This window comes from Atractosteus spatula, chromosome 14 (genome assembly GCF_055471065.1).
Source record: "Atractosteus spatula isolate fAtrSpa1 chromosome 14, fAtrSpa1.hap1, whole genome shotgun sequence".
Classification (NCBI taxonomy): Eukaryota; Metazoa; Chordata; class Actinopteri; order Semionotiformes; family Lepisosteidae; genus Atractosteus; species Atractosteus spatula.
In genome coordinates, this window is record NC_142719.1 from 31465064 (window position 1) to 31491965 (window position 26902).

Consider the following 26902-nt stretch of genomic DNA (forward strand, 5'->3'; position numbering starts at 1 on the left):
ATGGGAGACTCTCCACCAGGTAGTCAGCACCATGAGGAAACAGAGCAGACCCTGGAGGAGCTGCAGGAGGAGCTAGAGAAACTGATAGAGGATTTGGAAAATGTATCAGGTACATCAGCGTGTTGGCAGCGTTCTGCGCAATTACAGATCTCCAGGCTGTGTTTAGTAAATATTTACTCTGAGTATGTGGCTAGGAACTGTGCTTAAAAGCACTTAGGGTCCTGATAGCATTAATCTGCGTCTGTGATCTTGGCCTGGATCAGTGACATTGAATTGAACTGCTCCCAGCCCTGGGCTGCTCCTGCTGACTTCAAACTGCCTCTTACAGCCCAATACTGACTGATAACTTATCGATACCGTACAGAATGTCTTTGTGTTTTGACAATGAATAATAAGTCCCGGAACATTACCTCCTCTATTTTCAAGAACGTTCTTTAGCAGCTGAAAAGGGTCTTTGAGGGACCTGTAGATAGAGGTCACCTTGACTCCTCTGCTCTGGCCTGGGGGGGCTTCAGGGGGGAGCGAGGGGCAGGCCGCGCTGAGCGAAGTGACGGTGTCTCCCCTGTGCCGCAGTGGAGCTGACCTGGATGACCTATGACATGGTGGTGTTGCGCACTGCCCCCGAGCCGGTGGAGGGTCTGAGGAGGCTGAAGGAGGAGGCTCTGAAATGCTGCGCCACGCTGGGCGTGCTCTGGCAGGAGGATGTGGGAGAGCTGCCACAGCCCGGGGCGCCAGGACCAGACCTCACCTGCGCGCCCGCGCCGCCCTTTCCCGTCTAGCCACCGTCTAGCCCTAGTCTCTGTGGTAGAGACATAGATTTCAACTGCGGTTCGGACTGCTTTCCTTTGTTGTTTGGAGATTTAGGTCAAGACAGACACTGGCATATTTTGTTATATTTTTTGTTCAATAAATATTTCAAGATCAGTCCCCTCTCTCTGATTCTCCTTCAGTCGATCTGCCTGGGTAAAACAGAAGAATACAGGTCTGGGTTTTAACTGTGTGGTGCTGCTTGACCTGTGAGCGTGTGTGTGTGTGGGGCACAGTATTACACAGTCTGTTCCAGCTGTCACTCTGAACGTAACTGCTTTCTGAGCTGGGGCCAAGAAAACACAATACAAATGCAGATTGCAGCAGTCTTAAAATTTCCACTCATCTCATTCTCAAGAGGCACAGCTTTCCAACTGATGCCGCACGCACTTGTGAGAGCAGTTCTGTTTCTGCTGTAAATACCGGTGTTATAATCATTTCACGTGCTCATTTCCATTGCGTACAGAAGCTCATGGCGTGGCGTGTGGAGGCAGGAGAGCCGGTGAGGACAGCAGCGCACTGGCAGAGGCTGACGCCGTGCTCGCTGCTCCTCATGCACAGTGACAGGGAGCACTGCTCTGTTTCAGATGGAGAGAGCCGAGACGGAGCCCGCCAGCCTGGACAAGATCATACAGAACCTGGTCGCGATGTCCGACTTCCTGGATAAACTTGCAGGTATGGTACACTTCCATCAGTCCTGTGCTCCAGGATTACCATGATAATTAGATGCAAGAAGAAGTTCATTCCAGACTGAAAAGTACAAGAAGAAAAAGCACAACCTTCCCGCTGCGGAGCTTGTCCGGGTTGTGTCTCCCGCACAGGGGAAGCAACTCGCCCGCACACTGACACAGCTCCCCGCTCTGACAGCCACAATTCAGTTTCGTTTCTGAGCCCACTTCAAGAGACTCAGAAGCACTGTTGAGCTATTTGGGGTTTTTTTACCTCTTGAAATCCGATGTTTTATTAAAAATATATGTATTCTGCTGTGTGCAGGGCGTCTCCCCTGTCTTGCATTGTTAACTCATGTTTACACTAAATCAGGCTTGCACAGACACTTACCCTGCAGTTCCAAACAGTTCAGCCCTGACTTGGCACAGGATAGCTGCTGTTGCCCTCTGACGTAACAGGGCCTTCAAGGCAGGATTCATTCGAGGTTAATTCAATTAAGAAGGTTCGGTAAATTAAAATACATTCAGAGATGTCTACCAATGCCCACAGCTAAGGGATTAGACATCCATTGCAGAAACATTACTTCCTGATGCTGCAGCACACACTGAGAAATGTATGACAATTCTTCTATTCCATGTCACAGCAGGAGAAAAGGCATGACAGGGTTGTCATATGTACAAAATCTGCATAATGATGAGCGGGTTTTAATGGCCCAGGTCAGTACAGAACTCAGTGTGTTCGCTGAGTCCTAAAATAAGCAGAGGAAGGGAGATTGACACTACTGACCTGAGCCAGGCAGGTCACCTCTGCCGGTGACTGGAGAACCTTCTCCTCTGCTAGATTGGCTGCATTTAAGTTTTTGCTTCTCAGTTCTGTTTTTTAGCAGCCAGAGTATGGTTGTAAAACTGGCCTTCTTTCACAAATAGCACAGCTGCTATCCAAAATGGATGGTCTGTCTGTGGGAATATGCAGGCCCGGGACAGGATGAGTGCAAACACTGTACACTGGAGGCCATCTTTAATGTCCTATACATGCACCCGAGGCAATACAGAAAGCACAGCTTCACCGGCTCTCCCTGTTAGTAAGCACAAAATGAGTTCTTGGCTCTCATGTTCTGATGTTCATGTTCTCTTGTGCTGAGAGCCAGGAACTCATTAGTTCCTTGGTATTGTACTGTAAAAACTGTACAGACTGACTGGCACTCACTTTCCAGATACCTTCAGGCCCCTGGCACTGACAGCGTGTTTTACTCAGACAGCTTTCGGGTCTGTTCTGTTAATAAACTGCCCATTTCCAGTGAAGACCCAGCTGCTGCAGTGCAACCTGACGGTGTGCTTTGGACACCCTGACCAGACCGAGATGCTGTGGACGGGCAAGGAGGAGGTGAAACCAGCAAATACAGCCCCCCAGCCGGAGGAGTGAGGATAGACTCCAGCACAGCCCACTGCCACCCGGAGCCACAGCACTCTGTGTGCAGACCTGCCCGTGTGGGGCATCTCTTGAAAATAATAAAAGATTCTGAATGTTTTTTCAATGCTTATGCTTTTGTAACTGGATTCAATGTTTTCTTTGAATTTGACCTGTTTTGTCTACACAGTAATTCTATGCACAACGGAAGCTATAACGTTTATTTTATATCGGTATAAACAATCATTGGAAAGTGATGTTCAGGGATCTGCTGGATTAAATTGACATAACATCTAGCCTAAACCAGAGTACACACTAACAACTCCATACTCCTCATGTTCATGATGCCTTGTGCATCTGCAGGGGTCTGACAGAGGTGGGTGTGGAAAGGGTCATGGGATTTGGAAATCATACCCTGTTTTGTGTGAACCCTGATTTTAGTTTCCTGGGGAGCTGTACTTTTCCAATAGGCGGTCGAGTTCCTGGTCTCGGGGCCACCTTATTGCCTGCCTTGTCCCGAAGATCAAAACATGACAGGCCAGCCAGCGGGCCCCGAAACTGACTCAGAGGAACACGGTGAGTGTGAAACCACAGTTATTTTTATTTTTTTGTAAAATGTATATGAATTAAATAAAATTAAAAAATAAGGCAGGATACAGGATTATTTGGAAAGTGGGAATACACTATAACTTCACTAGAAAAGCTCTTACAGCGCATGTTGAACACCCTTTCGCAGTTTTCACACTTGGCACAGAAAGGCAGACGGGTGCTGACAGGATTAGCTGTGTGCTGGAGACATGGATCTGACAGGTGAAGTGAACAGAGCCCGGCAGCCTGCTACTCAAGCACATATTAAGGCATCTCATAAGAATCCGTTTGAGTTTGTAACGTGTGAAACAGTACGGCATCCTCGTGTCAAACCATTCCTCTGCTACAGAGAATCACGCAGTGTCACTGCAGGGCTTTGAGATGATGGTGAGCACGGAGCAGCACAAGGGTGATGTGTCCCGACGCCAGCATGCTCCTGGGGCGGCCAGCGGGTCAGTACCCAGCCGGGTATGTCAGCAGGCACTGTCTCTGGTGCCCCGAGCTGCGGTCCTTCCCGTCGATCAGGAGCAGAGGGGTCTGCTGGTGGTGCTGGATGATCTCGCTCACTGATGTGAAGTTCTGTGGGAGCAGACAGATGTGTGAACAGGTGACAGTTCTCAGTACTGTAGAGAACAGTGTGTCCAGTGTCACAGTCTCGGGGTCTGTCCCTGTCCAGTGTGTCCGGTGTCACAGTCTGGGGGTCTGTCCCTGTCCAGTGTGTCCAGTGTCACAGTCTGGGGGTCTGTCCCTGTCCAGTGTGTCCAGTATCACAGTCTCGGGGTCTGTCCCTACCTCCTTGCCCTTCAGTCCAGTGCCCAGGAGGAAGACGTCCGCCTCACGATGGTAGCGGATCTGGATGTTGAAGACCTTGTTCTGGTACAGGACCATGAGCACGTAGGGCTGAGAGGGGGAGCGCTTTGAGCTGTCCCGCACTAGGTACGTGCCGTCCTGAAGCAGCGAGAGAGAGGTCACTAAATACAGATCGATGGATAGTTGAGTGCAGTGCTGAAATGTGAACTGTGTCCTGTAGAGTGTGCAGGACAGGGAGGAGATTTCACCTGGTTGACTCTCCTCAGACAGGCCTCTGCCTCTTGCCGGGTAATCTGAGCCACGTACCACTGGGGGTCCAGGTCCTGTGTACAAACACACAGAAGGTTGGACAGACAGACACTGGTCACACAGGTAGACAGGCACTGATTACACCATTAGACAGCCTTGAGCCCGGTGCTCAGCTATTTAGTGAGACATCAAAAGTATTTGTGGTAGTCAGTGAGTCAGCTATGCTGTGTGTTTTAGCTGTCCCTGTTTCTACTGCTGTTGTTCATGTACATAAGCATTGTGATACAGCCTGTCTGTCATGGTACCAGCTCAGGACTGGGCCATGGGCTCTCAGTCTAGAAACAGGCGAGTGACTGGATCGAAGGAACAGAGCAATCTAGACATGATTAATATACATTCTGTCCTGTCAATGAGGAAACGGGTACTGCTTGCACTATTTTTATGGTTGTATTGATTTAATTCTGCCCGTCACAAAAGGCAGCTAATAGCTTACACTGACCTGGTGAAGATTTATGGAAAGATTTATGATTTATGGTATAAAACCATTTTCAGCAATAGCTTCCCTGGTGATTGTCTTGTTTTTTTACTGTGCAGCGACAGAAAGCCGAAGAGGGCCTGCTGGGGTGAGGTAACTCGGAACTGCAGCCTCACCTTGTGGCCACGAGCAGGTATTACAGTGCCATTAGTATGAAGTACAGGGCTCAGACTACAGGACAGAAAGGACAGGCTGTGCAATATGCACATTATTCATACGTGTTTCTCCAGAAGAGCCCAGCACGAAGCTTTAACTCCTGTGTGCTCCGATACAGAAAGATCCCAATGAAAGGCCAAGACACAGGCTACTCTCCAGCAATTCAGAGCCCAGCGGAGATTCATAATTCCATTAAGACAGAAGAGCGTGCCGGAATTTGAGCGCTATTTCTGAGGTCCGAAGTGTTATGTTATTATGGAAGACAGCATGTTCAAGGCAGGGTAGGTGACATCCATCCATCTCCTTACCACTTTGTCCAATTCAAGGTTACAGCCTATCCCAGCAAGCAGTGGGTGCTAGACTGAGCACTATTCATCACAGGGCAGACAGACACAGATACCGACACCTGGACCAGTTCTCCCAGAAGCCAGTTAACCCACCAGCATATCTTTGGACTGTGGGAGGAAACCCACACAAACACAGGGAGAACACACAGACTCCACACAGAATGTACCCCAGGGCACCAGCGCTGCCTGGTAGCCGTGCTAACCACTGCGCCACCATGCTGCCACTAAAATCATTACAGCTGATCCTGGACTTCCCCCTCGCAGAACGACGCCACCTTGCGACAGGACTGAGAAAGGCACACACCGCATGCATGGCGCCCAGTGCTCTGTACCTGCTCGTCGTCCATCGTGGGCTCCGAGGTCACGGGTGGTCTCTGGGGCTGGGGAGGGGGCAGGGGCGGTCTGATGTCAGAGGAGCCCCGGGAGTGAGACCGGTGGATATTCACAGCTTTCGAAACACAGACCAGCGTGAGAATACAGTAGCTCCGTCCATCAGGCGGAGAGACACAAGGTCAGTCGATCGGTTTTATTCCTATATTCCTTTCAGTCAGTCCAGAGCATTCTCAACTGCTCTACTTCACTGTACTTCACCTCACTGTATAAACATGTACAGTAATCAGAAACACACTAAAACCACTGAAAGAAATTAAAGAATGAATTAAAGGTAACTGAAAACACGGGGAAGATTTAAAGTCATCAGCAGGGGGTGTCCTATCAATGCAGGCAGCTGCGTACTGGCTGATGTTTCCAGCGCCAGGCACTGACGTCTCACCGACCGTCACTTGACACTCGGGACATCTGCTGGAGGTCAAAGGTGTCTCACTCGAGCGCACCGAGCTCCTGCCCTGGTGCTGCAGGGCTCACAGGCCTCTCCAGCGCTTATCTGGGCTGGTTCAGGAGCTGACACCTGGGCTGTAACTCAGGCCAGTTCCACCGCTGTGCAAATGGGACCCTGATGAGCCTTGTGGCCCCAGGCTCTGACCTGGGTCGGTACCTACCTGTCTGTAGCCTGGAGGGCAGAGAGCCGGTGGGGTTTAGCCTGGAAGACAGAGGGGGGGCACAGGCATGTATGAGATCTCTCACAACCTAACTGGTCTGCAGTTTCTTAAGAGAGCCGCTAGAGGGCAGCACATTCCTAACAATAACAAAAAACCTCTAGAGATCAGTGTTTTCTTTCAGTTTTCATAAAATCATCATTACCTTCCAGCTGGGAAATGTGTACGCATGTAGCAACTGCTAAAAACATCAAATTCCATAAACAGAAACAGTTTCAGTTGCTCTTGACTGCTAGATGAGTGTTAGACTTTCTGTGTCTGTGAGAGTGCAATTGTTGTTTCCATCTAAATGTAATTGTTTTTTTTGAAAGAGCAGATTAATATACCTGCATAACTCTGCATGTGTTGCTAAATCTCGTCATGTCTGTTCTGTTAGTTTGTGTTTGTTATGTACTTTTTTCACAGATAACGGAAATTTTGAAAAGTTCTTTTTTTCAGTTTCAAAATGTCAAGAGGGGAAATTTTGTTAGGAACTACGATGATTCACTGCGAAACAGGCCTGTAGTGTACAGAGCAATAGGCTATAGGCCTGTACTGTACAGACCAGTGTAATACAGGCCTGTACTGTACAGAGCAGAGGAATACTGGCCTGTACTGTACAGAGTAGTGTAATACAGGCCTGAAGTGTACAGACCAGTATAATACAGGCCTGTACTGTATAGAGCAGAGGAATACTAGCCTGTACTGTACAGAGTAGTGTAATACAGGCCTGAAATGTACAGACCAGTGTAATACAGGCCTGTACTGTATAGAGCAGAGGGATACTGGCCTGTACTGTACAGAGTAGTGTAATACAGGCCTGAAGTGTACAGACCAGTATAATACAGGCCTGTACTGTATAGAGCAGAGGAATACTAGCCTGTACTGTACAGAGTAGTGTAATACGGCCTGAAATGTACAGACCAGTGTAATACAGGCCTGTACTGTATAGAGCAGAGGGATACTGGCCTGTACTGTACAGAGTAGTGTAATATAGGCCTGTACTGTATAGAGCAGAGGAATACTGGCCTGTACTGTACAGAGTAGTGTAATATAGGCCTGTACTGTATAGAGCAGAGGAATGCTGGCCTGTACTGTACAGAGTAGTGTAATATAGGCCATATTATGCTGCAGGAGTGGAAATGAGACCCAGTTGCTCAGAGATCTGTGAAAATTAAGACAACTTATAAGAGCAGAAAACAAAAACTGTTTTCAGAATGGTGCTGACTCAGTGCCGAGGAAGTGAAACAGGGTCCCACCTGCAGGAGAGCAGTGTGGGATTTCCCTTGCTCATCTTGTTTTGCTGAGCCAAGCAGTTCTCAGGCCTAAAAAGCAGAACAAACGTGTTTTACAGAGGCTGGGCTCATGCGCACACCAGGCATGCCAGTGCTATTTACATCTGCACCCCTGCACAGCGACGGGTTCAGAGGGCTTTCCAACGCCAGGCCCGGAGAGACGCCTCCTTGTGGAATGGAGCGGTGCTGCGCTGTGTTTCCCGGTCAGCTAGCACTTTCTGCTGAGACTGCAGTCAGAACTATAACCAACAAGCCACTTTACTGCTCCAAAGGCAGTCCAGCGAGAGATTTACAGGGCCCGTATCTCGTGTCTCTGAGCATAGACGCGTGCAGGAGAGGGGAAGCAGGGACTGGACCTGCGTTTAGAAAGAAACTTGCTTGGCAGGAGAGTAGCCACGAGTGATGATGGTCTCACTCTTCCTCTTCCTGTCTGCGTCACGACAAGGCCTCAGGCCAGCAGGTTATAGGGATCACCATTACATCGCCAGTTTCTGAAGACCGGGGACACGTACTGTATGCAGAGACTAATAAAGTGGTGAAATGTCGTGATCTGCGGTCCCTTCAGCCCGCAAGGACTGGAGGTTTTTTAGTTTAGCCTGAGTAAGTATCGTAGCTGGCCGCCGAGGAGTGTTTCGAAACAGGTGGCCGGTGAGACTAACTGGACAGGGCCTCAGCAGGGGCAGGGCTGGGGGCAGTTAGTCCAGGACAGCAGAGAGGTGTGGGGGCTGTGGTACATCAGTGCTGTGTGAACAAGCACAACTTCTCAGTCTCAGCCCTTAAACCTCAGTGTCCTGCAGACGCACTGGTTTCTGATTTTACTGAGTGTGTGCGGGGTGTGCAGATGCTAATATCAATACTATTATGACTACTGTCTCAGTACTAGAGTGCCCGTGTGGTGCCGTCATTACACTGGGGTGCCATACCCGTCAGAGACTGGGGGTCTGGGCATACGAGGACCCCTCTGCATTGGGAAGGTGTTGGAGTTGGAAGCAGCGCCCCCTCCAGGCTGGGGCAGGGGTGGCCTCAAAATTGGAGCTGCGGAGGAGAAAGGGAGACGGGAAAAGAGCGATGACAGAGTGAACCCAGATCAACCAGTCAATGTGCGAGGAGAGAGAAACTGTACCAGAGTGGGGTTCAGTCCTCCTGCAGCCCCACGACACACAGATCAGGGGAGGAGAGAGGAACTGGACAAGACCAGAGTGGGGTTCAGCCAGGACAGGGGGGTGATAACCTCTACTTTAATGAACAGCCATGGGATCTGTAATTACCCCCAGTTTAATGAAGGAAACGAAATCCAACAAAACCCATTAAAATACAAAAACTGGAGATTTTTAATATTTTTTATATAATTTAAGATTGAAAATTCAAAAACTGAAAATTAAGACTACATAAAAAAATATGCAAATGAAAACTGAATAAATTAAATACCCGATATTGTATAGTTTAGTGTGAATAAACTGAAATACTTGCTGGATCCTAAAGGTGCAGAGTTTAGAGCTGGTACTTACTGTCATCCAGTGTCTGAAAACGGAAACAGAAAAAGTCAGATGAGAGGCAGAAGGAAAACACCGATACTACAGCCGACTGTACTGCATTATTGTGCACAAAGCTCACATTACAGCCGACTGTACTGCGTTACCATGCACAGAGCTCACACTACAGCCGACTGTACTGCGTTACCGTGCACAGAGCTCACACTACAGCCGACTGTACTGCGTTACCGTGCACAGAGCTCACACTACAGCCGACTGTACTGCGTTACCGTGCACAAAGCTCACACTACAGCCGACTGTACTGCGTTACCGTGCACAGAGCTCACACTACAGCCGACTGTACTGCGTTACCGTGCACAGAGCTCACACTACAGCCGACTGTACTGCGTTACCGTGCACAGAGCTCACACTACAGCTGACTGTACTGCGTTACCGTGCACAGAGCTCACACTACAGCTGACTGTACTGCATTACTGTGCACTGAGCTCACACTACACCTGACAAAACAAAATTACTGTGCTCAGAATACACACTGGAGTATTTTAATCAGCATGTAAAGATGTATATGATAATACCAGGCCAAAGCAATGTGCTCTGAGAGTTCCACCATCCCCTCTCCTATTGGACAGTTGACTCAGATCATTACTATTACTGTCTTGCTATAAACCCTTAAAGAACCACGAATGTCTCAGATGTACGGGGAAGACTTACATCTTCTCTCTGGTCCAGTCCAGTGGGTCTGGAAGGGAGAGACACAGAGTACATTAGTGCTGGACAGAGAAAGAGACACAGAGGTGTACATTAGCGTTGGACATCGAGGGAGAGACACAGAGGTGTACACGAGTGTTGGACAGAGAGGGAGAGACACAGAGGTGTACACGAGTGTTGGACAGAGAGAGTCCATCAGTTCCGAACAGGGGGATAGAGGGAGAGGTATGAATACAGAGAAATACAGGGCGCTCTCCATCATGATAGGCTGTAGGGGGCGCACCTGGGAGCCATAGGACGTCGGCTCAGGGAGGGTCCAGAAGGTCCATTTCTTTCGACAGGGAGGGGGGGTTTGGCCTGTCTCTGGGTGTCAGGGGGCTTCTCTGCTGCCGGGGGTCTTGGAGAAAGAAGCACAGTCATAACACTGTCCTGAACTGGGCAGCAGGGGAGAGGACAGCATTCTGACACTGGTGTGCTAGATGGGGGGTTAAAACTATAGGGAGAGAAGGGAGGAGACAGAGAGAGGAAATTTGGGAGTTCCTGAGCTGGCAGTGAAGGCGCTGAGGGAGAAGGCACTCAGGGCTTTCTACACAATAAGGAGGCTTTTCAACATCAACCCACCAACAAGAATCTGGCTCCAAATATTTGAAAGTGTGATCCAACCCATTGCCCTATATGGCAGTGAAGAGTGGGGTCCCCTCACAGACCAGGATCACACTCAATAGGACAACATCCCACAGAAACTCTGCACATGGAGATCTGCAGAAACTTCCTCCATGTGCAGAGAAAAACACCTAACAATGCATGCAGGGCCGAATGAGATCAATACCCACCATTTATAAACATACAGAAGAGAGTATTAAAGTATTGGCTACACTTAAAAAACAGCGACCAAAATTCCTACCACCACAAGGCCCTGCAGAGCCAAGAGCTGAGCCCAACAAAGAGCCTAAACAAAACAAATACAATTAACGTAAAATAAAAATCTATAGATATTTACAGATGTTGACAATAAAGTCACAATCATTGTCCCCCAGTAGTGCTCCATATGTTTATAGGTAAATATCTTATGATGTGTCTGTATTGTATTGTAAATGAATGTCTGTAGATTTTTTTATGTGAATTGTGTTTGTTTTGCTTTGGCAACACTGATTTTGCTCTTTGGTCATGCCAATCAAGCATCTTGAATTGAATTGAGAGGGAGAGAGAAGCAGGGAGCAGGAGGGAGGAAAGGAGAGGAAAGAGGGGGGAAGGAGAGACAGGGCAGGCAGAGCAGAGTGGGGCGGGGAGCCTGTGTTGAAGAGAGGAAGTACAGGCTGGGTTTGAGAGGATGGGGAGCCATGAGAGGGGCACACAGAGCCTTGAGGGTCAAGGGTCGTTTGGCCAGCAAGAGTCCCTGCCTCCTGCTCAGGGTGCGCCCCGAATCAGAACCAGCGCTGCGCCCCGGGACAGCCGTGCACCCTGCCGCCTCTGTCGGCGCACATTCCACAGTAAGGGACCTTTTTTGGACGGGAAAGTAACTCTGGCTGGGCCAGCGGAACCGATCCCTTACCTTCGGGGCGGCGTCACAGTCTGTGGAGAGAGAGAGAGGGGCGTCAGTGACGATACCGCACTCTGTTTCTCTGCGGGGTGACACATGCAGTCACCCCACAGTGAGGCCCGTCTGGGGCCTCATTTTAAACCGGAATTCACTGCGTGTCGAGTTGGGATCTATTTACACGGGACAGCATGAAGTAAAGCAAACACATCGCCGCAAAGGAGACAGCCGATCGGCCCCTGAAGCAGGGACCTGGGAAACTGACAGCTCAACACAGACGCTCAACACAGGTCGACGCTCAACACAGACGTGGCCAGGCGGCTGCTGCAGGCGCCAACAGACCAGGTCTTTGGGCTTCAGCTGACGAGGGGGCTCTTAAAGGGTTGTGAAGGGAGACGAGAAGACGAGATCTGGAAAAATGTTGACCCCAGCCCAAGTGAGACAGGCAAGACAGCACAAAGACGAGAGAGACAGTGGAACACGAATCTCACCCTGTCTTGTTTTCTTGCTGCAAGGAAGAGAAAAAGAGAAAAGGCGAGTCACATACTGACTAGTATTAGAGTATGTTAGAATAAATGTCAAGATTTAAACCACGAGTGCTCATGTTATGATCGTTTTGTGATGCATGCAGTGCAATAGATCACAATCCTAGTCCGCAGCAGTCTGATCCACTCCAGGCTTTACAGTGTTTTACAGCCCTATATTCAAAAACCTTAGAGTTTAAATGCTTCAAGGAAGCCAAGGGTGTGTTAGTGCCCAAGTCTTGGAATAGAGATGTGTGTCGGCGCTGTGTCCCTGATGGACTAGCCGGCGGGCAGAGTGGGTGGAGGAGGTACCTGGGATGGGGGACTCTTTGCTAGCGCCAGGGATCCCTGGCAGCCCAGGCAGGCCCCTCTCCAGAGTCGTGGGCTTCTTACTGCGGTCAACCGAGGGGGCAGCATGGCCTGACAGAGCTGCAGGCAGAAGGGCACAGTGCATGATGGAGGGTCACAGACACAGTGATACACACATGGGCACACACACTGATACATACACACTGGCACACAGGCACAGTGCGTGATGGAGGGTCACAGACACAGTCATACACACATGGGCACACACACTGATACATACACACACTGGCACACAGGCACAGTGCGTGATGGAGGGTCACTGACACACAATGATGCACACATGGGCACACACACTGATACATACATACACTGGCACAATGAGTGTTTGAAGGTCACAGGGATACACACACACTGGTACACACACTGAAACATGCTCACTAATGAACACCCTCAAACGCATATGTACTGGTATACACACGGATGCTCACTGACACGCAGAAAGCAGACACATAAATCCTCCCTGAGAAACCATCAGTCAGACAGCTGGCTGGACAGAAATAGGTACTCACGTTTGTTTGGGGGTCTGAATGGTGCCTGGGGAGACTCTTCGCGTCTTGGGGGAGGTGGGCCCATCTACACAGAAAGAGAGGTTTATGACATGCTGACCAATAGGACACTGAAGGACATGAACACACACTGAAGCTGAGACCCACACATACGTACAGAGAAGGATATAAAATCCTCAAAGACACTAACACACTCAACTTCATGACTTCTTCAGAACCAACAGTGAAACGTGAACCAGAGGACACCAGTGGAAATTATAGGGAAGAGCCCTTAAAACTGAGAACGGGGTGCACTTTACACAAAGGGTAGTGGGAGTGTGGAACAAGCTGCCCAGACATGCTGTTGAAGCCGATACCCTGGTTTCTTTCAAGAAACAGCTGAATGAGGTCCTCCAGTTATGACAGGAGGCATTTTTTTGGATTAATTAACCAATTGAGCTGGACTAACTGATTGGCCAATAGTTTGTAACCTTTGTGATGTACTTACAATTCAGTGAGACAGTGGGTGAGAAAGTACAGTAATAGAGATACAGAAATAAATACAGAGAGGAGTATAGGGACTCACAGTGCGGTTGTTGAACCCAGGCAAGGTTGGGCCAGGACGCTGTGGGGGGGCAGGCGGTTGACTTGGGGGTGTCTTCATTGATGTGCCACGAGACTGGTTATCTGCAGACACGACACCACAGCTGACACACAGCAGGTATAGTAGTCTGTACACTGTGAAGGCAGTACAGTCCCTGTGTAGAGTGTGTGTACACTGTACCTGTATACAGGTAACACTGTGAAGGCAGTACAGTCCCTGTGTAGATTGTGTGTGCACTGTACCTGTATACAGGTAACACTGTGAAGGCAGTACAGTCCCTATGTAGAGTGTGTGTACCGTACCTGTATACAGGTAACACTGTGAAGGCAGTACAGTCCCTATGTAGAGTGTGTGTACCGTACCTGTATACAGGTAACACTCTGAAGGCAGTACAGTCCCTGTGTAGAGTGTGTGTACTGTACCTGTATACAGGTAACACTGTGAAGGCAGTACAGTCCCTGTGTAGAGTGTGTGTACTGTACTTGTATATTGGTAATACTGTGAAGCTTGTACTGTACCTATGTAGACAGAGTTGTTATTAATGGGCTTGGCTGGGAAGATCTTGTTAGGCTGATCATCAGGGGGCTCAGAGGGAGGGGGTTCATAGTCGTTGTCACTCTCCCCCCCCTCGGGCCCTCCCTCTGTTGGGGATTCATAATCACCCCCACTACCAACATCATCCTCTGCGTCTGGACTCTCGTAGTCATCACTGTCCTCCTAGAAGGACAGACACACAGGCAGGGTTATAAGATCACTTTTATTGGCCATATACAATTTCTTGTATTAGGATTTTGTCTTTTCACAGACCCCAACTTGCTCTCCATGAGACACACAGACAGGGAGAGAAGCTGGGGGTCAGAGCGCAGGGTCAGCCATTTATACAGCGCCCCTGGAGCAGTTGGGGTTAAGGGCCTTGCTTAGGGGCCCAACGGAGTAGGATTCCTGTTCTGGCCGGGGGTTACGAACCGACCAGCCACAGGCGCAGATCCTGAGCCACAGAGGCACCGCACCGTTAGAGAGAGACACTGAGAAGGAGCAGCAGACAGAGACAGGCAGAAAGGCAGAGTAAACCCAGAGACAGACAGGGCTCAGACAGACACAGGGGAGAATGACCACAATAATGACAGTCCAGTCCAGGGCTCAGACAGAGGGACAGAGAGGGACTGACCACAAGAACAGCAGCCCAGGGTTCAGACAGAAGGACAGAAAGAGACTGACCACAGGAACCAATGACTCAGACAGAGAAAACAGCCTTGTAGCTACAGTGACCTAACAGCTCTACTTACAAACTCCTCTGAGTCCCAGCCTTGATCATTGTCCTGAGGGAATTCTACTGAGAGAGGATAGAAAGGTGGGGACAGAGTAAGGTGACATTTATTATCAACAGAGAAGCACCCAGAAAACTGCACAGACATGAGGCTAACATAGCCAGACAGACTGCAACTTAGAGACATAAATACTGTAGTTAGACAGGCAGATACCTGACAGATACTGCGGATGGACAGATAGACAGACACATAGTGTAGTTAGAGAGAGAGACAGATACTGTAGTTAGAGAGAGAGACAGATCCAGCTGATGGACTGAAATCATATCATGCTCTTCCAGAGTCATTCTCCTGATTGGACCTTGCAAGCATACAGACTTTCCAACAGGCCAGGACACATCGAGCACAGGCTCCTGAGCAGGGAGGACACCAGCCCCACAGGACAGTCCTCCTGGGAGAGGGGGGCACTGGCACACACCGAACTGGCAGCATGTCCCATACCTTGTTCTTTGATCCTGAGAGGTGCCTGCCTGTGAGAGAGAGGAAGAATGACAGTGGGGTCACTGACTTTCCAAATCAAACTGCTCCCTCGTGGGATTTCTCGATCACCCTGTCAGCCTGCTGAACCTCTGCCTGCATCCCTAGCCAGGGCTCCAGTGAACCTCTGCCTGCATCCCCAGGAACCCCAGCCAGGGCTTCAGTGAACCACAGCCAGCGTCCCAGCACACACCAACCAGCATCCCAGCACACACCAGCCAGCGTCCCAGCACACACCAGCCAGCGTCCCAGCACACACCAACCAGGGCTCCAGTGAACCTCAGCCAGCGTCCCAGCACACACCAACCAGCATCCCAGCACACACCAACCAGCATCCCAGCACACACCAGCCAGGGCTCCAGTGAACCTCAGCCAGTGTCCCAGCAAACACCAACCAGCATCCCAGCACACACCAGCCAGGGCTCCAGTGAACCTCAGCCAGCGTCCCAGCAAACACCAACCAGCATCCTAGCACACACCAACCAGCATCCCAGCACATACCAGCCAGGGCTCCAGTAAACCTCAGCCAGCGTCCCAGCGAACCCCAGCCAGGGCTCCAGTGAACCTCAGCCAGCGTCCCAGCAAACACCAGCCAGGGCTCCAGCGAACCTCAGCCAGCGTCCCAGCGAACCCTAGCCACAGCTCCAGTGAACCTCAGCCAGCATCCCAGCACACACCAACCAGCGTCCCAGCACACACCAACCAGGGCTCCAGCAAACCTCAGCCAGCGTCGCAGCAAACCCCAGCCAGGGCTCCACTGAACCTCAGCCAGTGTCCCAGCGAAACCCAACTAGCGTTCCATTGAACCTCAGCCAGTGTCCCAGCGGACACTAGCCAGCGTCCCAGTGAACCCCAGCTAGTTTAATCAAATATTTAACTATTATTATGTGCCTGTCTTTCCATATTTCTGCACAACCCATATGTGATAGTCTCTATACTGTACACAGCTATATAGGACAGATCTCTATGCTATACACATGCTACTGTATATATGACATGTTTCTATACTGTATACATCTCTATATTGTACACAGCTATATATAACTTATCTCTCTATATTGAAAAAAATCTATATATGACATGGCTCTATACCGTACACAAGCTGCTGTATATGACACCTTTTCTTTACTGTACATCTCTATACTGTACACAAGCTATTGTATATATGACACATTTCTATAATTTACACGTCTCCATATTGTACACTGCTATATATGACTTATCTCTATACTGAACATAATCTATTTATGACACGTCTCCAAACTGTACATAATCTATATACGTGATACGGGTGGTAACTAATGGACAGTAACTGGTAACTGGTAACTCACTTCTTGTGGAAAAGACCCCTCTTCTCCTCCTTCTTGTTGATGTCATGACACAGTCGGCTGATCATCCTGGAAAGAAACAAAGACCCTGAGCACAGAACCTGCACACACTCTGCGTGCACGCCCTGTGTCCAGCCTAGAGACAGAGTAGTATGTCCCAGGCTCTCTGAAGGACAAGAGATTGAGAGCACACCCTGTGTCCAGCTCAGAGAAAGAGAAGCTTGTCACAGGTTCTCTGAAGGACAGGAGACAAAGAGACACACCCTGTGTCCAGCCCAGAGACAGTGAAGCTTGTCCCAGGCTCTCTGAAGGACAGGAGACTGAAAGTACACCCTGTGTCCAGCCCAGAGACAGAGACGATTGTCCCAGGCTCTCTAGAGGGCAGAAGACGGAGAGACACACCCTGTGTTCACCCCAGAGACAGAGAAGCTTGTCACCGGCTCTCTGGAGGGCAGGGGACCTGATGTCAGAGGTGACAGACAGAGGCCACACTGCACGTCCCTCTGGCCTACTCTCAGAGGATGTGGTCACACTGGGCCCTCTTCTGTGGATGACGCATTGTCCCACGCGCTGTCTCTCAGATTCCACTTCGAAATCTGCCGCACTGTTACGACTGAACTAAAACTGCTGCAGATAGAAAATTCTCTCTCCCTCTGATCCCTACTAGTGTTCATCTGACCATCTCAACATACACACACACAAACTCAAACTCGGATACACAAAGATACACACAAGTACACAAGAAAGAAACACAAAGATACACACACAGACAGAAAGGTCCTTGCTGCTTTGCTCTGTTCAGTTTAGATTTTCCTGTGTATCATGTATGTTTCATATGTATTCATGTATAAGTGTACAGATACATATGACACTCTCCAGTGACTGTGTGTGTGTGTGTGTGTGTGTGTGTACAGGTACCCATGACACTCTCCTGTGATCGCCCCACTGACAGTTGTGCCACGGTCTGTATTTTTCAGCTGTGACTCCTGCTCTTCTTGCGTCAGTGCTTCTGAGAGTGTGAGGGGGTGGGCCCTGTCTCTGATGACTCCTTTGGTCTTGCAGGGGGGGGGGGATCTTGGGTGATGAGGCAGGTTGCGAGGGGGCAGACACACGTGATGTTTCCATGTGAGCTGGACGGCGTAAGAGACCAGCCTCACTTCCTCCATAAGTGTCCTGGGACCTAGTTCCTTGGTGAAGGCCTGGCCACTGTCAGACGGACACTCTGTATTTCTACTGTTGGTCACTCCAGGGCACACTGGACAACATGTCATGGAATCACTACAACCCAAAATAACTCCACAGGGATACATCTCTCCTGGTTTCCTCTTCTGTGGGGAATCCGAGCAGAAGCTAACATTGACAACCCTCACTCCACTTCGCGGGCTTCTTCTTTCTTGATGGATCAACCCTGGTCCTGAAAACCCAATAGCAGGGAGACGGCAGCAGTTTCACCAGATCTGATTGGGCTGAACCAGTCCTTGGACCCTTGTCTCTTAACTGTGCCTGTGATCAGGAGTTCTGACCTGATCGGTTGGACTAGCACGACTGTCCAGACTGAGGAGTGTCCCCTCAGGGATCTGTCCTCAGGGAATCTATCTCAGTGCAGTACCATATTGCTAAAGATTGAAAGGAAGGAAGGAAGGAGAGGAATGACTGAGAGCAAGAGAAGGAAGAGATAGTGACATAGAAAGGGGAGAGAATAGAAGACAATGAAGATGGAGGCAGGCAAGTTGACAGCCTTGGGTGAGAAGGAGGAGAGAGAAAGGAGAGAGGACTGAGGGCAGAGAGACAGGAAAGAACATACAGGATGTGTTGCTGTGGCACTGTGCCAGTGCGAGGCTGTGAGCAGACATACTGACAGGCCTGTACAGAGAGGGGATGCCTCAGAGAAATACTCACGGTGCATGCAGCTTGGGGAACTTCTGCAGGTCGTTCTCCGACATTTCCTAAAAAACAGCAGGAAAATATAGTCAGTCAGTGCATCCCGCATCAACAATAAAGGCTCAGTAAGGCCCCTTGACCTCAAGAGGAATAATCCATGTCTATAGAGGTGATATGTACTGTAGATAACAGGATAGGTGCATGTAACAGAGTTGACATGTGCTGTGGGAGACAAGATAGGACCATATCTACAGAGTGTACATGTACTGTAGATAATAGGATAGGACCATGTCTACAGAGGTGATACGTAGGTGACAGGATAGGACCATGTCTACAGATGTGACATGTACTGTGTATGACAGGATAGGGCTGTGTCTACAGAGGTGTTATGTAGGTGATAGGATCGTGTCTACAGAGGTTAAAACAAAGTGGCCGTAAATGTTAACTTTGGGATCATTGCATTTCTTTTAGAATCTGGACCAAATTATGTTCTTTGGTATGGTTAGTTAATTACACAGACTTAATTGTTACAATACTACCTTAATTATTCTAAGTGAAGACTGTAAAATAGGCTGAGAACTTATATAATGACAGTAAGACGCTTCAGCTGGACTCACACAAACAGAATAAATAAAATATAACTCAATCACACAGAGCAGATAGTTATGATTCAACATGAATAGTAGTTTACTCACCAAGAATCTAGGACCATTTATACTGTGCTTCTTGACCACTCTGTCACAGTCCTTCAAGTCCATCTGTGGAGACAGGAGTGGGACATCAGTACGAAAATCTCCAACTGTCACATCACTGTCTAGGAGACCTGTCTACACTGGTCTTCTCTGTCAGATCCTTCTCAATGCTCTCCTGCAGCCTGTACCCCATTGTCTCTCTGTCAGACCCCTTTCACCCCCTCTCCTGCAGTCTGTACCCCACTGTCTCTCTGTCCGACCCCTCAATGTTCTCCTGCAGCCTGTACCTCACTGTCTCTCTGTCCGGCCCCTCAGTCCTCTCCTGCAGTCTGTACCCCATTGTCTCTCTATCAGACCCCTCAATCCTCTCCTGCAGCCTGTACCCCACTGTCTCTATCAGACCCCTCAATCCTCTCCTGCAGCCTGTACCCCACTGTCTCTGTCTGACCCCTCAGTCCTCTCCTGCAGCCTGTACCCCACTGTCTCTCTGTCAGACCCCTTTCACCCCCTCTCCTGCAGCCTGTACCCCACTGTCTCTATCAGACCCCTCAGTCCTCTCCTGCAGCCTGTACCCCACTGTCTCTCTGTCAGACCCCTTTCACCCCCTCTCCTACAGCCTGTACCCCACTGTCTCTATCAGACCCCTCAATCCTCTTCTGCAGCCTGTACCCCACTGTCTCTCTGTCAGACCCCTTTCACCCCCTCTCCTGCAGCCTGTACCCCACTGTCTCTCTGTCCGACCCCTCAGTCCTCTCCTGCAGTCTGTACCCCATTGTTTCTCTGTCAGACCCCTTTCACCCCCTCTCCTGCAGCCTGTACCCCACTGGCTCTCTATCAGACCCCTCAATCCTTTCCTGCAGTCTGTACCCCACTGTCTCTCTGTCCGACCCCTTTCACCCCCTCTCCTGCAGCCTGTACCCCACCGTCTCCCTCTTAGTCCTCTCACACCACTTCTCCTGAGGTCTGTGCTAGTTTAGGTTTGATGGGGACTCACTCTCTCCCCTCAGTGACGAACACTGCAGTTACCTCCTGTATCTGTCGCAAGCTGCACGTCTCCAGCATTATTCTCCATTATTCTCCAGCAGCTTCTCTGCAGAGCTATGTGGTGAATAATGGGTTTCTGCTGCACCACAACCTCCCCAATTCCTACCCGTCTGGAGGAGCTCCTACCATCATAGAGCTGAGCACCAAAGTATTCATTTATAAAGTATTAAAGTGATTACTACCACAGGGGTGTGAAAATCTAGTCTGAGCCAGGATTGCAAAGATTTTCTCGGCACAATCTAAATCTTCATTACTGCAGCTATGTAGAGCAATCTCGACAGGCTTCCCTGAAGAGATGAACAGGATATATTTTTATTAATATTTCTAATTAAAAAAACTATTAAGTGGTTTCAAAACTGAGATTCTGTCGCTTACTGAAAAAGAAGATGTGTACATTTTATTTTGCTCTGGTATCAGAGACCCAGTTTAAGCTGGCAGCTCTGAATCATTGGGACAGAAGCAGGTCCTGCTTTAACCTGCTGGGAGCTCTGAGCTCTGAGTTGTACTGGACTGGACCGGACCTACTTGGGTTTGGTTGACCTATATTGGACTGGACTGGACCTATCTGTGCTTGGTTATATTTGACTGGATTGGACCTATCTCAGCTGGGTTGTATTTGACTGGACTGGACCAAGCTGGGATGGTTGTATTTGAGTTGAATAGACCTAGCTGAGCTGGGTTGTATTGGACTGGACTGGACCTAGCTGGTTTGGGTTGTACTGGACTGGATTGGACCTAGCTGGGCTGGGTTGTATTCGACTGGACTGGACCCAGTTGGGCTGGGTTTTATTGGACTGGACTGGACATAGCTTGGCTGTGTTGTTTTTGACTGGATTGGACCTAGCCGGGCTGGGTTGTTTTTGACTAGACTGGACCTAGATGGGTTGGGTTGTATTGGCCTGGTCTGGACCTGGCTGGGCTGGGTTGTGTTTAACTGGACTGGACCTAGCTGGGTTGGTTTAGGCTGGTGTGAGCTGCAATGGACTGCATAGTCATGGTTTTGTCTACACCAGACCTGACTGTAGGCTGCACTGGAACAGAGGGTGCAGCACTCCTATGAACAGGTGCAGCAGCACTTACTTCACAGCTGCGCTGCAGGGTATCCGAGCAGTGGCCTGACATATACCCTGCTGGGTGCTGGAGGAAGCACTGCAGGGCGCGTGGTACCTGCTGTGGTCTGGCCCTGTCTGCGCTGCTCTTTTAATCTTATTCGCCAATGCTCTGTCTCCGCCCGACACACTTCCTGCCCCAGGGCTGGGCGCGTCAGCAGTGGCCTTGCTATGATTTTCCATGCGTCACCAAAGCGGGCGCCCAGCTGGAACTGGCTGACATTAAGAGCGGATCGGACTTTGGGAGTCTTCCTGTCTGCCACAGTAGAACAGTCTGCATGTTGGCCTCAGATTTCACAGAACATAACCATGAATTTAATGGGCAGTGGATTCCCCTTCTCTATCTTCTTCTCCCATATCTCTAAAATCTACACCATGACTTCATTGGGCTAGGCCGTTTCTCTTTATTTTATCCCACACATGATTTGAACCCACAACCCTGCTGTCTGACAGACAAGGTTCTGAGGATCACTCCTCACTGCTATAACCACACTGTCCTGCAGCACACTTTCCTAATGGAGGTGACTGTGTGAGTTCAGGAGTCTAAGTCCTGAGCATTACTCCTCACTGCTATAACCACACTGTCCTGCAGCACACTTTCCTAATGGAGGTGACTGTGTGAGTTCAGGAGTCTAAGTCCTGAGCATTACTCCTCATAGCTATGACCACACTGTCCTGCAGCACACTTTCCTAATTGAGGTGACTGTGTGAGTTCAGGAGTCTAAGTCCTGAGCATTACTCCTCACTGCTATGAATATACTCTACAGCACAATCTCCGAATGGAGGTGAAGGTGTGAATTCAGGAGTGTGAGCACTGCTCCACACTGCTATGACCACGCTCTAAAACACACTCACCTAATGAAGATGAAGGCTCTGCACAACCAAGAGAGGAGAGAGAGAGAACAGAGGTTTGAGGGTAGAGAGAGAAGACAGAGAGGCAGGGGAGAGAGTGAGAGGGTGTACTGGTACAGTCAGAGCTCTGAGTCAGGGTGCTGTGGGCTGTTGGCCACACTGGGGGGTGGGGGTGGGGGTGGGGGGGGGTCCTGGCTGCAGCTATTCCTCCTACAGGCTTCTTTCTGGAGCTCAGTTTGTCATAGCACCATGTGTGCCAAGAACCTCAACACTGGACTGAACTCAGGTTCAAGGACACCCTGCCCGCAAAGGTACGCCCACAGGTCAGTCTGTGCTCTTACTTAAGAGTAAGTTCCATCCATTCCCTGACTCAGTGGGAAGGTGGCACTCATATTTGTTAGTGCACCTAGTGAAGGGCCGAGATAAACTCCACTGGTCAGTGAGGGGCTGAGCCAACACACTGGAGACGACGTTAACTCACGGTAGACAACGCTAACACACTGCAGACAACGCCAACACATTGTAGACAATGCCAAGACACTGGAGACAATGTTAACACTTTTGACAAAGCGAACTCACTGGAGACAATGCCAATTTACTGCAGACAACATTAACTCACTGTAAACAACGCTAACTGTAGACAACGCTAACTCACTGGAGACAACGCTAACACAGTAGACAACGCCAACACACTGGAGACAATGCTAAAACTTTTGACAAAGTTAACTCACTGGAGACAATGCCAATTTACTGCAGACAACATTAACTCACTGTAAACAACGCTAACTCACTGTAGACAATATTAACACACTGTAGACAATGCTTAATTCACTGTACGCAATGCTAACTCACTGTAGGCAATGATAATTCACTGACGGGTGATACTAACACACTGCAGGTAATGCTAACTCATTCACTGAAGGCTATGCTGACTCAGAAGATAATGCTGACTCACTGAAGACAATGCTCACAAACTGCAAACAATGCTAACACACTAGAGACAATGCCTACTTGCTGTGGGAAATGCTAACTCATTGTGGGCAATACTAACATACTGTAGGTAATGCTAACACATTGTAGACAACTTTAACTCACTGCAGACAACGCTAGCATGCAACAGACAACGCTAAGGTAGTAGACAACACTAACACATTGTAGACAACGCTAAGGTAGCAGACAACACTAACACACTGTAGACAACGCTAAGGTAGCAGACAACACTAACACATTGCAGACAATGCCAGCTCACTGGAGAACACATTAATTCACTGTACACAATGCTAATGCAGTCGACAACACTAACATGGTGTAGATAACTCACTGCAGACAATGCCAATACAGTAGACATCACAAACTCACTGGAGACAACGCCAACTCACTGGAGACAACGGCAACACACTGGAGACAACGGCGATTTACTGCAGACAACATTAGCTCACTGTAAACAACGCTAACTCACTGTAGACAATATTAACACACTGTAGACAATGCTTAATTCACCGTACGCAATGCTAACGCACTGTAGGCAATGATAATTCACTGACGGGTGATACTAACACACTGCAGGTAATGCTAACTCATTCACTGAAGGCTATGCTGACTCAGAAGATAATGCTGACTCACTGAAGACAATGCTCACAAACTGCAAACAATGCTAACACACTAGAGACAATGCCTACTTGCTGTGGGAAATGCTAACTCATTGTGGGCAATACTAACATACTGTAGGTAATGCTAACACATTGTAGACAACGCTAGCATGCAACAGACAACGCTAAGGTAGCGGACAACACTAACACATTGTAGACAACGCTAAGGTAGTAGACAACACTAACACACTGTAGACAACGCTAGCATGCAACAGACAACGCTAAGGTAGCAGACAACACTAACACATTGCAGACAATGCCAGCTCACTGGAGACAACATTAATTCACTGTACACAATGCTAATGCAGTCGACAACGCTAACATGGTGTAGTTAACTCACTGCAGACAATGCCAATACAGTAGACATCACAAACTCACTGGAGACAACGCCAACTCACTGGAGACAACGCTAAGGTAGCAGACAACACTAAAACATTGCAGACAATGCCAGCTCACTGGAGAACACATTAATTCACTGTACACAGTGCTAATGCAGTCGACAACGCTAACATGGTGTAGTTAACTCACTGCAGACAATGCCAATACAGTAGACATCAAAAACTCACTGGAGACAACGCCAACTCACTGGAGACATCACAAACTCACTGGAAACAACGCTAAATCAAAGTAGACATCACAAACTCACTGGAGACAACGCCAACACACTGGAGACAACGCTAAATCAAAGTAGACATCACAAACTCACAGTAGACAACGCCAACACACTGGAGACAACGCCAACACACTGGAGACAACGCCAACACACTGCGGGCGCTGCTAACTGGAGACAACTCTAACTCACTGGAGACAACTCTAACTCACTGCAAGCGACGCTGCTAACTCACTGGAGACAATGCTACCATAACGACATTACAACCCAAGTGGACGGAGCAGCTGACCACAAGAGGCGGGTTTTCCCCAGGAAGGGAGCGATCTGGATCATCGTTCTCTCCCATGAAAAAACCAAGCGCAGAGACACTGACTCCCCCAGGCCCAGGAGCTGGGCCGAGCGCGAGAGCTGAGGGCCACGGGCCCGGTCTCGCGTGTCGAAGCCCGGGACAGCCCGCACCAAACCCGACAGGGCCGGGCTGGGCCGGGCCGGGCCTGACGCACTCACCGACTTGAGGTACTCTGCCAGCTTGTTGGCGTTCCAGCCCAGGACTTCAGTCCGGCTAGGGAGCTGGTCGAAACTCATGCTGCTCCCCTCAAGTAGCGAGATATTCCGCTCTGAATCCGAGTCGCTTGAAGACGAAGAAGACGAAAACGGGCAACGAGCGAGCCTGGGCCGACCGCGTCCTCCTGCCCGGTTACCTCCTGCTCGGCATGCTGGATGGAGAGGGCCCCGAGAAAATGGCTCCCGCGGCTTCGCTGCTACGCCCTGAGCTCTGGCGTCGCCGTGCTGCGGAGGAAGTGAGGTACCCGAAGAGAGAGAGAGAGAGATGGCCTGCACGCACCGTGCAGCAGAACGAGCCTGCACCAAACAGCTCACAACAAGAGAGAGAAAGAGAGAGAGAGAGAGACAGGAAGGAAGCGCTCAAGACTGAACGAATGCTGACATCTTCCTCTTGCGAAACCAGGGCTGTCAACCTCGGATGGGGGGTCTGGGGGGAGGGGGAGAAAACAGCCCCTTCTTGCTGCACAGACTGAGACGACGCGGACGGCACAAAAGCAAGGCTTTTCGAAGAAACACAAATGGCGTCATTCACTACTTCCTCCTGAGTTTCTTGAAAAATCCTCCGGCCGACAAGCGAGTGGTGCGGCGTGGGGGGTTTGTCAATTAAAACCCAGCCCTCGTTAAGGAGCCCATTGGACCACAGGCCCCGTCTCTGAGCACAGTCTCTGAGCCTGTGTAGGACCCCTCAGGCCGTCAGGGAGAACTATCTGGTGCACATTCCTGCCTGACGCAACACAGCGGGCAAGACTGCAGGAGGAACTGCCCCGTCCCCCTGTGCTGCAACAGGGCTGCAGCCCTCGTCTCTTCTCAGAAACTGGTGGCTGCACTTTCTGCATGTGCTGCTGTGACGGTGATATTGCTAAGACTAAAAAAAAAAACCATGTTTAACAACCATTCGTGAAAAGGCTCCCTCGCATGTACTGTATAGAGCTTCACACACAGGAGGGGACCCACTTCAACACCACAGAACTGCAGAACCACCTGGGTGACACTGTTCTGCACCTGCAGCCCCACAGCACACAGATCAGGGGAGGAGAGAGAAATTGTACAAGACCAGAGTGGGGTTCAGTCCTCCTGCAGCCCCACAGCACACAGATCAGGGGAGGAGAGAGAAACTGTACAAGACCAGAGTGGGGCTCAGTCCTCCTGCAGCCCCACAGCACACAGATCAGGGGAGGAGAGAGAAACTGTACAAGACCAGAGTGGGGCTCAGTCCTCCTGCAGCCCCACAGCACACAGATCAGGGGAGGAGAGAGAAACTGTACAAGACCAGAGTGGGGTTCAGTCCTCCTGCAGCCCCACGACACACAGATCAGGGGAGGAGAGAGAAACTGTACAAGACCAGAGTGGGGTTCAGTCCTCCTGCAGCCCCACAGCACACAGATCAGGGGAGGAGAGAGAAACTGGACAAGACCAGAGTGGGGTTCAGTCCTCCTGCAGCCCCACGACACACAGATCAGGGGAGGAGAGAGAAACTGTACAAGACCAGAGTGGGGTTCAGTCCTCCTGCAGCCCCACAGCACACAGATCAGGGGAGGAGAGAGAAACTGTACAAGACCAGAGTGGGGTTCAGTCCTCCTGCAGCCCCACGACACACAGATCAGGGGAGGAGAGAGAAACTGTACAAGACCAGAGTGGGGTTCAGTCCTCCTGCAGCCCCACAGCACACAGATCAGGGGAGGAGAGAGAAACTGGACAAGACCAGAGTGGGGTTCAGTCCTCCTGCAGCCCCACAGCACACAGATCAGGGGAGG

General features: G+C 49.8%; 2 protein-coding genes and 1 long non-coding RNA gene across 3 annotated transcripts; 2 read left to right on the forward strand and 1 right to left on the reverse strand.

The window, feature by feature from the left end:
- syce3 (synaptonemal complex central element protein 3) lies at nt 1-779 on the forward strand. Its single transcript, XM_088933520.1, has 2 exons — nt 1-109; nt 574-779. Exons 1-2 carry the CDS (start codon nt 1-3, stop codon nt 777-779), a joined length of 315 nt encoding a protein of 104 aa, XP_088789646.1.
- A 483-nt stretch (nt 780-1262) lies between these two features.
- LOC148821097 (uncharacterized) lies at nt 1263-3005 on the forward strand. The gene is made up of 3 exons (XR_016094134.1): nt 1263-1309; nt 1395-1482; nt 2774-3005. It is a non-coding gene; the product is annotated as an uncharacterized LOC148821097 (long non-coding RNA).
- Nucleotides 3006-3466: 461 nt separating this feature from the next.
- Nucleotides 3467-25825, reverse strand: lcp2a (lymphocyte cytosolic protein 2a). The gene is made up of 22 exons (XM_088932240.1): nt 25092-25825; nt 19324-19386; nt 18647-18693; nt 16751-16816; nt 15384-15412; nt 14904-14950; nt 14136-14334; nt 13600-13700; nt 13038-13101; nt 12472-12588; nt 12127-12143; nt 11651-11670; nt 10382-10495; nt 10102-10129; nt 9406-9418; nt 8821-8932; nt 7862-7927; nt 6567-6607; nt 5901-6016; nt 4530-4604; nt 4264-4419; nt 3467-4050 (listed from the first exon to the last, which is right to left on the reverse strand). The coding sequence occupies exons 1-22, from the start codon at nt 25167-25169 to the stop codon at nt 3925-3927; spliced, it is 1695 nt and encodes a 564-aa protein (XP_088788366.1). The 5' UTR covers nt 25170-25825; the 3' UTR covers nt 3467-3924.
- Nucleotides 25826-26902: the final 1077 nt, after the last annotated feature.

Bases quoted from the DNA above. Each gene is read 5' to 3' on its own strand.
- syce3 (XM_088933520.1), top strand. From the start codon at position 1: ATGGGAGACTCTCCACCAGGTAGTCAGCACCATGAGGAAACAGAGCAG. The intron at 110-573 runs GTACATCAGCGT...CCTGTGCCGCAG, and splicing joins GGATTTGGAAAATGTATCAG to TGGAGCTGACCTGGATGACC.
- lcp2a (XM_088932240.1), bottom strand. From the start codon at position 25,169: ATGAGTTTCGACCAGCTCCCTAGCCGGACTGAAGTCCTGGGCTGGAAC. The intron at 16,817-18,646 runs GTGAGTATTTCT...GTTTCTTTCCAG, and splicing joins TTCCCCAAGCTGCATGCACC to GATGATCAGCCGACTGTGTC. The intron at 12,589-13,037 runs GTGAGTACCTAT...TTCTGCCTGCAG, and splicing joins ATTCAGACCCCCAAACAAAC to CTCTGTCAGGCCATGCTGCC.